General features: G+C 40.8%; 1 protein-coding gene across 4 annotated transcripts in view; it reads left to right on the top strand.

The window, feature by feature from the left end:
- The window catches only part of kcnh7 (potassium channel, voltage gated eag related subfamily H, member 7), a 122,102-nt gene that overhangs the window by 80,912 nt on the left and 28,940 nt on the right, over window positions 1–12,250 (top strand). For all 4 annotated transcript variants that reach the window (XM_062054031.1, XM_062054030.1, XM_062054029.1 and 1 more), the window contains 3 exons: window positions 2,986–3,217; window positions 3,286–3,453; window positions 11,242–11,441. In XM_062054031.1, coding sequence (XP_061910015.1) covers window positions 2,986–3,217; window positions 3,286–3,453; window positions 11,242–11,441 — 600 coding nt within the window. The remainder of the gene's footprint in view (window positions 1–2,985; window positions 3,218–3,285; window positions 3,454–11,241; window positions 11,442–12,250) is intronic.

Genomic DNA, 12,250 nt, shown 5'->3' with positions numbered 1-12,250 from the left:
CGTAAATAAGGCCGCTCACAATTTGAGGCATCAGAAAGCGGCTTGAAGATTGTCTGTAAATTATAATTATGCGAGATTACATGTTAAAAAAAAAACAACATAATATGACCCCCTCAATATTTTTGTGTTTTGATGCCTAAAGTGTCCATGTTTGTAAACATACCGTGCCTGAAAGGTGATTGACGGAGAATGAGGAAGTTTTGTGTGTGAGAGAAAAAGACGGAGACTGTCGTGTGTTCACGAGAAACAACATGTTGGAATTGAACCTGTTGTTAGCACAAGATTTCCAATGAAAGTTAAATAGAGTGTCGTACCTTGTGTGATTTCTTCTAGACATAACAACCACACAACAAGCTAAGAAAAGGTTCCTTTCAATTATATTTTTTTTTACAGTGCACCAAGATATTAATAAGTACAGTACACAATATCAGTTTGCATGCAAATGTTAAGTGACTGTTGCTTTTCTAGTACAACAATTTGTGCATTTCAAGCAAAGCGTCTCTTCTCCTGTGCTTAGGGACTTTCCTCAGCAAAAACTGACCAATCACAGATGTGCGGTCGAGAAGCTAGAATTTTTGGGAGGGGCACGTCAGGTCTGCAGTACTATACACAGGGGTAGGAGCAAGGTGGCGTCGCTCACACAAGCTACGTGACTTGAGAGTATATGTCAGCCTTAAGACCAAATTGACTTTTCTAAAGAAGAAGTGTGTTTCAGAGAGCAGCTGGAGTTTTCCAATTAATTCGCTGGCTTATTAATATTAAACCAACAATATTTTTTGCACAGCCACTCGTACGTTGTGTAGCTTGTTATGGCAACATGCGGGGCGGTAAAGTCTTCAATCGACAGTGTACTGACTACAGTCAATTTCTCCAGTGAGTTTGTTAATGAATCAGACTCGGGCTTACTTTTATCTCTGAATACAGCATGGGCTGGCTGCATTGCTCACAGATGTTAGCTTCATATTGGCTCTGTTTGGTTAATCTTTGCCGATAAGCAAAGCAATTGTTGAAAAATTTGCGCTCAACCATGCTCTTGTCCACACTTTTATCTGGAAGTTTTGTTTTTATTAATAAACATGACATATCCCAAACAGGCCATTCAATATTTAAGTTAAAGTAACAAGGCAATTAAGTAAAAAAAAACAAAAGAAAAAAGACATGATTTTATCTGGAAAAAAAATAGGCAATGTTTGAAGATATTTAAAACATTTTTTTTTTTATTTAAACGGGGATAGCAGATCCATTCTATGTGTCATACTTGATCATTTCGCGATATTGCCATATTTTTGCTGAAAGGATTTAGTAGACAACAACGAAGATAAAGTTTGCAACTTTTGGTCACTGATAAAAAAAAGCCTTGCCTATACCGGAAGTAGCGTGACGTCACAGGAGGAAGGGCTGCTCACATTTTCCCATTGTTTACAATGCAGCGAGAAAGATTCGGACCGAGAAAGCGACGATTACCCCATTAATTTGAGCCAGGATGAAAGATTTGTGGATGAGGAACGTCAGAGTGAAGGACTAGAGTGCAGTGCAGGATGTATCTTTTTTCGCTCTGACCGTAACTTAGGTACAAACTGGCTCATTGGATTCCACACTTTCTCCTTTTTCTATTGTGGATCACAGATTTGTATTTTAAACCACCTCGGATACTATATCCTCTTGAAAATGAGAGTCGAGAACGCAAAATGGACATTCACAGTGACTTTTATCTCCACGACAATACATCGGCGAAACACTTTAGCTACGGAGCTAACGTGATAGCATCGGGCTCAAATGCAGATGGAAACAAAATAAATAAACCCCTGTCTGGAAGGATAGACAGAAGATCAACAATACTATTAAACCATGGACATGTAAATACACGGTTAATGCTTTCCAGCCTGTCGAAGCTTAACAATGCTGTTGCTAACGACGCCATTGAAGCTAACTTAGCAACGGGACCTCACAGAGCTATGCTAAAAACATTAGCTCTCCACCTATGCCAGCCAGCCCTCATCTGCTCATCAACACCCGTGCTCACCTGCGTTCCAGCGATTGACGGAGCGACAGAGGACTTCACCCGATCACCGATGCGGTCGGCGGCCCGGAGACAGAGGAAGTCAAGGTGAGGTCGCCGGCTAGCGCGTCTGCTATCCATCTCAAAGTCCTCCTGGTTGTGTTGTTGTAGTCCGCCGCTAATACACCCATCCTACCTACAGCTTTCTTCTTTGCAGTCTCCATTGTTCATTAAACAAATTGCAAAAGATTCACCAACACAGATGTCCAGAATACTGTGGAATTTTGGGATGAAAACAGAGCTTTTTGTATTGGATCCAATAGGGTCCGAATACTTCCGTTCTCTCCATGACGTCACGCACATACGTCATCATATCTAGACGTTTTCAACCGGAAGTGTCGCAGGAAATTTAAAATTGCACTTTATAAGTTAACCCGGCCGTATTGGCATGTGTTGCAATGTTAAGATTTCATCATTGATATATAAACTATCAGACTGCGTGGTCGGTAGTAGTGGGTTTCAGTAGGCCTTTAATGTGTCATCTATATTTAACAGCACCTTCATTGGTTTCACAACCCAAAGGAGTCAGGTCCAGTGAGAGATGGGTGGCAGCCGAAAACAGGGACCTAGCGGGTCCGATCCCTGGCTGCAGAAGCTAGTTCGAGACAAGTGGAACGCCACCTCTCTGGTAGGGAAACAGCCTGGGCTCGTGCCAGCGTTGAGAGGTGACAGGCGGGGATAGCATTACTTCTTGCCCCCTGACTCAGTGCCTGTACATTGGAGTTTAATTCAGTGGGCGAGAGGATAGTCTTCTTCTTGTCGCTCAGGTGCGGTGAGGGATCCTGACTGCGCTTGTGTACCAAACCACTGTGTGTACTGTTCACATCTTTCCACAAAATCAGCAAAGTACCACATTTTCCCCCTGCTAATAAAGGTAGTTTGACATTGTTTGGATTCATTTGTACTGTCCTTATGTTGCATCTCAGACCACCACCCTGATTGGTCTCCTGAAGACGGCCCGCCTCCTGCGACTGGTACGAGTTGCACGCAAGCTGGACCGTTACTCGGAGTACGGCGCTGCCGTGCTAATGCTGCTAATGTGTATCTTTGCCCTCATCGCTCATTGGCTGGCTTGCATCTGGTATGCCATTGGAAATGTGGAGAAACCTTACTTGGAGCACAAGATTGGCTGGCTGGACAACTTGGGCGTGTCCATAGGTGAATCTTGCACTAAAGTAATTATTTACTTTTGAGTGCTTTCTCATGCTGTGATTTTTCCATCCTAGGGAAAGTGTACAACTACAGTGACCCAAGCTCAGGGCCGTCCATCAAAGACAAGTACGTCACGGCACTATACTTCACCTTCAGCAGTCTGACCAGCGTTGGCTTTGGCAACGTCTCCCCCAACACCAACTCGGAGAAGATATTTTCTATCTGCGTCATGCTCATTGGATGTGAGTAAACCAATCGGAAAACTCCTTCTATTTAAATTGGAGTACTGTACACTAATTTCTACCTTTTTGAATATTTATGACATCATTAGGGCTATATAAATAAACATTGATTGATTGATTGATTGATCATTGCACACTATTTCCTGATAGTGGCTTGGGATTAGGGTTGTCCCAATACCAAAATGTATTTTGATACGTGTTGATACTATTCTAAATAAAGGGGACCACAAACAATTGCTTTATTGGCTTTATTTTATGAAAAAAAAATCTTCCAGTACTTTAAATATATGTTTCGTATTAGAATCGAAGAACAATTTTGGCCTTGAATAAAATAGTGAACATACTAGACAACTTTTCTTTTAGTAATAATAAAGCAAACAAAGGCTCATGTACGCAGTCACATATTGTCATTTCTCATTGTATTATTTTGTCAAATTTATGAGGGACAAGTGGCAGAAAATGGATTGTTAATCTACTTGTTCATTTGCTGTTAATATCTGGTTATTTTCTGTTTTAACATGTTCCATCTACACTTATGTTAAAGTGTAATACACACTTATTCTTCTGTTGTTTAGATGCTTTACATTTGTCGTATTTAAAGTCCTCATTTGTCCATGGACCATAGTTCCTGAGTTTATAGACATAAATATACTTTTTTTTTAAAAAGAAAAAAAGATATTGTTACAGTAAACATATTGATGTAATCGTTGTGTTATCGACTAGATACGCTCTTGTACTTGGTATCATTACATTGGATGTCAGGTGTAGATCCACCCATGGCATTTGTTTACATTCAGTAGTGCTAGCTTGTTGTTAGCGGTGAGCTATTGTATCCTCTTACGGTTTGTAGTAAAGCATGTTTAGCTATTCCTCGTTCTGCAGAGATGACACTTGTAAGAAACATACTTTATTTGCGACCATGGAGGGGAGGATTAGTGATTTAGAAGTAGCTAAAACACTGCCGACTGCGGATGGACGTTAGGCGCTAGATTGTTAGCCATGTTTTAAAGCACCTCTTGCTGAGCGGTGCTTCAGTGTTTATAGTTTCACCTTATCGTTAGTTTTTTAAGCCATAATGTGTCCATTCTTCCTTATCTGTCTACACAGCGTGTCTGCTTATAAAGTTTTCCACGCGTGTGCGTTGCCGAACATGCTCCTCTGCTGAAATGGTGAAACATAAAGAGAAACTTAAAGAAAACATGTTCTGTGAAATCGCAATAAGCTAGTGTTTTTGATATATTTTTTGTTTTGGAAAATATAACTTATAGGAAGTTGAAACAATTCAGTGAGTTGAAATTGCTTTAGTAACTTTTTTGCCAAAAAAAAATCAACCAGTGTGACTGTAAATTAAATACTGGATATTGGACACTGCCTATGAAGTTTCCTATATTCCCGTTATTTCTTGTCAAGAAATTAGGTAAAAATTAATTATGCATACAAACAAACAAGTAAACAATTAATCTTATTCGAATAAAGTGCAACCAACTCTTTAGGTTGAATTAACAAGAGGCAAACTTTTCTGCTGTAATTTTCAACATTCAAGCAATTTTCAATAAAAGTACAGTCAGCAACATTTGAACAGTAGATTTACCTGCGAAATACATTTCCTCAACCTGGTCATACAGTATATGTTGTCTGCCCTGGCGTCGCTGGTAAAGGACAGCGTGCCAGGTGTGGGGAATCAAGTATGCCCCCTTCATCCCTACTTCATCTCTGCTTCCTAATTTCCATAGCCTCCTTCATCCATCTCTTGTATTTCTTTCTTTCTGATGAAATTCATTCTCCTTGTGTTCCTGAAGTCAATTCGTCACCGTAACTTACTCCGCTGTCACTTTTGTTGTGGGTCGCGTCTTTTGTGGCTTAAAGTTGGGATTTATGATATTGTTTCGTGGCGTTTGCGTTTGTTATGATCTTTCTCAATCACCGTAGGTATCCGCCATTTTTGACGTGTGGGCATAATAAAATATCTTGAATCTATCCTTACAGAACCTTCTGGACAGCAAGCTTGCAGAGCACAGGTCGATATACCGGTAGTTGAAATTTGGGAATATAAATTAATCTATGGATATATCGATCAATCGTTACACCCCCTCTTCTAATGAAACGTGTGATTGTCCATAGAAGCAAAGTGCAGCAAAAACAGGATTGTTGGTCGGTGCCTGCTGGAAATGTGATGTCCATGGACGAGTCGAGTATATGAATTGGCTCTTAAAAGTAAAAGACAGAACTGATTCGCATTCAGGAGTTGTTTGTTTGCAAGACGTTCTTAGTCGCGCATCTCAAAAATGTGAATAATGTGCAAAAGTTTTTTGATATCAGGAGTGCAATTAAAACAAAAAGACCAATTCAAGGCTCAGGATGTTTATGCAGTTAATTTTTTTAATTATTGTGTCAACCGGTAGTTTACAATACTTCACTTTTTTTAAGTCACACATTTTCACATTTTATGGAATACTGAAGCTGTAAACTATCCATCTATCCCTTTTCTATACCGCTTATTTTCATTAAGGTTGCGGATAAGCTGCAGTCTGACAAAGCAGTTGAGAACCACTCATCTAGGAAACAAGGGATCTCAATAATGCAGACAAATTAGTAGGGCCCTCTACTCCTCCTACTTATAGCACACACACTCACACATATATAAGACTTTGGGGGATTGTCCTGCGGGTAGGCATGGCGGGGGGATGAGGATGCCTCCTATGGGGCTCCAGTCCTCCTGTCTTGTCCCCTGCTCGTCCATCCCTCAATCTTAGCTGCATATTAGACACTTAGGATTTGGGGGGCTCAGCTTGGTTGGGACCCACCATGACAATCGCATTATTAGTTCCCACAAGCATACATTTCTCACTCACACTACAGTACACACATCAATAGGGACTGGAGGTCGGCTGCAACGGCTAATTTTAACTACACAGTAGACACTCAGGGGGCTTTGTACACATGCATGGGGGGGTTGGGTTTCGGGAGTACGGCGCACCCGTCATTGCCTCCTCGGCCGGCGTGGGTTGCGGGGACTGCGGTCTGGTGGCCTGCCATTCCCGGGCAGAGACCTCGCTGAGGGTGTGAGGCTTTCATTCATTTATAATTATTATTATTATTATTATTTTTATTTTATTTTTTTAAATTTTTTTTATTTTTTTTATAACAATTTTTTTTTTATTAATATTTTTTAATTTATTTATTTTAAAAAAAAATTTTTTTAAAATTGTATTATTTATTTGTGTGTGGCGTCGCGCGGGTCTCGCTTCCTGTTGTGTGGGGTCCGTGCCCATGTGGCCCGACCTTGCGCTGTGGGGTCTGTGTTGGTGACTTGATGCGGTGGCGGCGCGGCCCCCATGTCTGGTCTAGATGCTGTGTCTCGGTTGTTTGGGCAGTGGTGTGTTTGTGCGGGTTTGGGTTGGGGTAGTGGGGGAGGTGTTGATGTCTCTTGTTTGCATGTTGGCGTTTGGGTTGACTGGCGGGCTGGCGCTGGCTGGTCTCCGTGATCCTGTTGGCGTGTGGTTGCCGGTCGCAGTTTTTTCGATCGCTTTGATTTGATCGAGTGGTGCTGGCTGTCTGGGGGTATTGCAGCTGGTGTTTCTGCTGCAGTTTGTTTGTGGCGTGGGCGCCCCTGGCTGCTGGGTCTGGTGCGGGGGGGTGGCTGATGTTGTGAATGGTGGCAGCGCGCGCGCGTGGTGGTTGTCGAGGCTGACGAACTTGCCGGCTTCATACTCGTTTATTGTCGTGTTGGTTGGCATGTCGGGTGTGGGCCTGGGGTGCCCTTGCGCCCTGCTGCGCCGCCCTTTGCGCCCGGTGTCAAGCCGTCGTCTGGGGCGGGCGAGTCGGGAGTTGTCTCTGGGTGACGGGAGTGCGCGGCCGGACCTGTGGAGCTTGGGGGAGGAAATCAGCTGGTTCTCAGTGGGCAGTGGGTGCCGGGACTTGATCGCTGTCCCGCCGGCCTGTGTATGGATTTGTTGTTGTATATATATGAGTGTGTGTGTGTGTGCATGTGGATGGATGGATGTAGGTATGTAAATGTGTGTATGTATGTGTATGTAGGCATATGTGTGTGCATGTATGAGTATAGGTATGTGTGTGTTTATAGATGTGTATGTGTATATGTATATATGCATATGTGTGTATATGTATGTATATATATGTGTGTGTTTGTGTATGTATGTATGTATGTATGTATATGTGTGTGTATGTGTATATATATATATATATGTGTGTATACGTGTATATGTATATATATATATATGTATGTATGTATGTATGTATGTATGTGTGTGTGTATGTGTATGTATGTATATATACGTATGTATATATGTGTATGTATGTATGTGTGTATATATATATATATACATATATATATATATATATATATATATATATATATATATACTGTATATATATATATATATATATATATATATATATGTATATATATATATATATACTGTATATATATATATATATATATATATACTGTATATATATATATATATATATATATATATATATATATATATATATATATATATATATATATATATACTGTATATATATACTGTATATATATATATATATATATATATATATATATATATATATATATACTGTATATATATATATATATATATATATATACATATATATATATTTATATGTATGTATATTTCTGGGGGTACGCTCTGGGCCTGCTTGTCAGGCGGGGGTCGGTGCCTCAGGCTACTGCATCCGGACTGCGTGTCTGGAGCTCCTGGGTCCCACCGTCCATCCATTCCGGGTGCCCGTCTTGGTTGGGGCCTGCTGGGTCTAGTCCCCGCATCTATTGTGGTAGCTTGGTGCTGCAAGGTATTCCGAGGTGCTGCGAGTCGGCCAGCTGCTGGGGTAGTGACCTTGTGTGTCAGCATGTCTGTGATCTTCTTTTAATTCTTTTTTTTTTTTAATGTATTGTATTTTATTTATTTATTTATTTATTTTTTAATATATTTTATTATCTTTTTTTTCTTTCTTTTTTTTTTCCCCCCTCCCTCAGGGGGTGAACTCAACAGGGCTGTTGCTGGTTGTTGCTGGTGGTTCCCGTGGCCCCGTGCTGGGCGGTCCTGCGGCGGCCGACTTGGGTGGAGTGGCCTGGAGCGGGCCGCGCCGTGCTCTCCAGGGATGTGGGGTGGGCTCGTGGGGGCCTGGTTGCTGGTGGGGCGGGGGCGGTCTTCCCATCCGGTTGCGGAGAGTCTCTGGGCCCCCCGGGTGGCCCGTCCCGCCTTTCTGCCCGTGTGGGGTGTGGTCTCTCGCTGGCTTGAGGTCTGGCTGTCCCCTGCTTCTCTCGTGCTTTGTCCTCTGTCGGGCGCGTCTGTCTGCGGCCTGCTGCTAGCTCTTACGGGCGGCACGGTGGGCCTGGCTCTGGGGTTCCTGTCGCTGGCCGGCCTGGCTGCGTGGGGCCGGTGGTTACTGGTGCCCTGGGCGCCACACCTGCTGTTTGTGGGTTGGGCTCTCCGGGTTGCTGGGGCCGTACTCTGGCTCCCACCCACACTGGGAGTCAAATATATTGTACATACAAATACACATATACTCACATTCATACACACATACATACATACAGTACATAGGCACCTACGCTCCCACATAAATACACAAATACAGTACATACCTACATACTCAAAGTTCGTACATCCACACGCAAATTCACTGTACAAACATATACACATACGGTACATATACATTCACTGTACAAACATACATATACACATACTTGTACATATACATTCACTGTACAAACATACATATACACATTATGTACATATACAAGTACATATGCATTAGGGGTGTGGGAAAAAATGTATTCAAATTCGAATAGCGATTCTCACGTTGACGATTCAGAATCGATTCTCATTTTTAAAAAATCTATTTTTTATTTGTTTATTTATTTTTTTAAATTAATCAATCCAACAAAACAATACACAGCAATACCATAACAATGCAATCCAATTCCAAAACCAAACCCGGCCCAGCAACACTCAGAACTGCAATAAACAGAGCAATTGAGAGGAGACACAAACACGACACAGAACAAACCAAAAGTAGTGAAACAAAAATGAATATTATCAACAACAGTATCAATATTAGTTTCAATTTCAACATAGCAGTGATTAAAAATCCCTCATTGACATTATCATTAGACTTTTATAAAAATAAAAGTAAAAGAACAATAGTGTCACAGTGGCTTACACTTGCATCGCATCTCATAAGCTTGACAACACACTGTGTCCAATATTTTCACAAAGATAAAATAAGTCATAATTTTGGTTCTTTTAATAGTTAAAACAAATTTACATTATTGCAATCAGTTGACAAAACATTGTCCTTTACAATTATAAAAGCTTTTTACAAAAATCTACTACTCTGCTTGCATGTCAGCAGACTGGGGTAGATCCTGCTGAAATCCTATGTATTGAATGAATAGAGAATCATTTTGAATCGCGAAAAAATCGTTTTTGAATCGAGAATCGTGTTGAATTGAAAAAAAAAAATCGATTTTGAATCGAATCGTGACCCCAAGAATCGACATTGAATCGAATCATGGGACACCCAAAGATTCACAGCCCTAATATACATGCATACACTCATGCACATAATCACGTTTCATCAAACATATATTAACGTTGTTGCTCTAGAGTAAACTGGGTAACACATGGCGCACTGACAAAGCTTAACATATTGTTACTATAACAATCTACAAGGTTAATATAGGTTGCTTCTCTTTCTTCTCCTCCATTTTTTCTGCATTCTTTGGTATCTCTAGTTATCATTACGTATATGTATTGTTGCATTTGAACAATTGTATTGTTGTTAATAGAGGTAAATTATTGGTATTGTTCATTATCAATAGCGCTATTTCTATTGGTATTTGTATTGCTCATTGTCATTTCTGTATTATTATTTATTTTGCTAACTGCTTCTTTGCTATCACTTTTACCATCATATTTGTACATATCATATTTGCTGATGTTGCTCTATTGTTGTTGTTACTGTTGTTGATTTTGTCTCTCTGTCTAATCCCCCTCTTGTCCCCACAATTTCCTCCTCTGTATTCCTTTTTTTCTCTTTCTATCCCCTTCTGCTCCGGCCCGGCCGCACCAAATGATATTATAAATACATTTAATAAAGTCAAATACAAATAAGGCAACAAGAGAAGTATCCTACACTTCTCTTTTGTAAAGTGAATCTGAACAGCCGATATGGGCATCTACATTAACTATATGAATTGCCTGAGAAGCTGGACAGGACATAAAAATTAAAAATTTAAAATTAAAAAAATTAAAAAATTAAAAAAGTAGTATAAGAAAATATATGAAAACAAAAGTATCTAGACAAAAATATCCGCACATAAGGAAAACCATATCAACAAACTGCCACAGGTTGAACAATCCTTAATTATCATGCATTGATACAGTATTTATGTCTCAAATGTCACAAGTAAATGTATAAGCAGCTAATTTCAGTTTACATTTTTGGTATGTCGACAGTCGTTTACGTCAAATGGGTTTTATTTGTATGTATTTGTTAATGAATGTTGGTAATGGATGATTGAAATAATGTACAGTATATTATAATATATTTACCAAGTTCATAAAATTTGTACTAATTACTAAAGTAGGGCCATGATATGTGCTGCTGTTGTGGTTAGTAAAAAAGTTAAGAACCAAGTGAGAACACGTGTGTTGTTCTCAGTATTTCAATACAATACTGACCTTCATCTGCTACAAATTGTCCAGGAACCCTCACTTGACTTCATTTGTCCCTTAGCTCTCATGTACGCAAGCATCTTTGGGAATGTGTCGGCCATCATCCAGAGGTTGTATTCCAGTACTGCCCGTTACCACCTCCAGATGCTTCGCGTCAAAGAATTCATCCGCTTCCACCAGATCCCGAACCCGCTCAGGCAACGGCTCGAGGAATACTTTGAGCACGCCTGGACGTACACCAATGGCATAGACATGAATATGGTATTGTATCTGCATTGTGCAATGAATACATTTACAATTCTGCATGAAGTAATTAGGGGTGTAACGGTACATGTATTTGAAATCAAGAGTTTTTGTTATGGAACCCTCAGTACGGTACAGACGTGTACTGATTTCCCACACGGTACACGTTAGGTCAGGGGTCGGCAACCCGCGGCTCCGGAGCCGCATGCGGCTCTTTGACTACTCTGATGCGGCTCAGCTACATACTTGCCGACCCCCCGATTTTCCCAGGAGACTTATGGATCTCAGTGTCTCTCATAAATAACTCCCAGGGAAAAAATAATCCTATTTAGACTATAAATACTAGATAAAGGGCGTGCCCTGATTGGACTGCAGTAATTGTCCTCTATAGCATTTACATACAGCGTGCCAGTCCAGCCGCATGTTGCATGTTGTTATTAATCGCACACACAGGAGACAGCAAAGCATACTTACTCATCAGCCACACAGCTTACACTGACGGTAGCCGTATCAAACAACTTTAACATTGTTACGTTACAAATATGCGCCACACTGTGAACCCACACCAAAAAAGAATGAAAAACACATTTCTGGAGAACATCTGCACTGTAACACAACATAAACACAACACAACCATTACCCAGAATCCCATGCAGTCCTAACTCTTCCGGTCTAGATTATACACCCCGCTACCACAACCCCCCCACACATCAACCCCCCCCCCCCCCCTCTCCTTGCGTTGGTTGAGCGGAAGAGTTAGTGCTGCATGGGATTCTGGGTATTGGTACCGTCAGTGTAAGATGTGTATTGGTACCGTCAGTGTCAGA

This window comes from Entelurus aequoreus, linkage group LG07 (genome assembly GCF_033978785.1).
Source record: "Entelurus aequoreus isolate RoL-2023_Sb linkage group LG07, RoL_Eaeq_v1.1, whole genome shotgun sequence".
NCBI classification, from domain to species: Eukaryota; Metazoa; Chordata; class Actinopteri; order Syngnathiformes; family Syngnathidae; genus Entelurus; species Entelurus aequoreus.
This window is presented reverse-complemented; position numbering and strand designations above follow the sequence as displayed.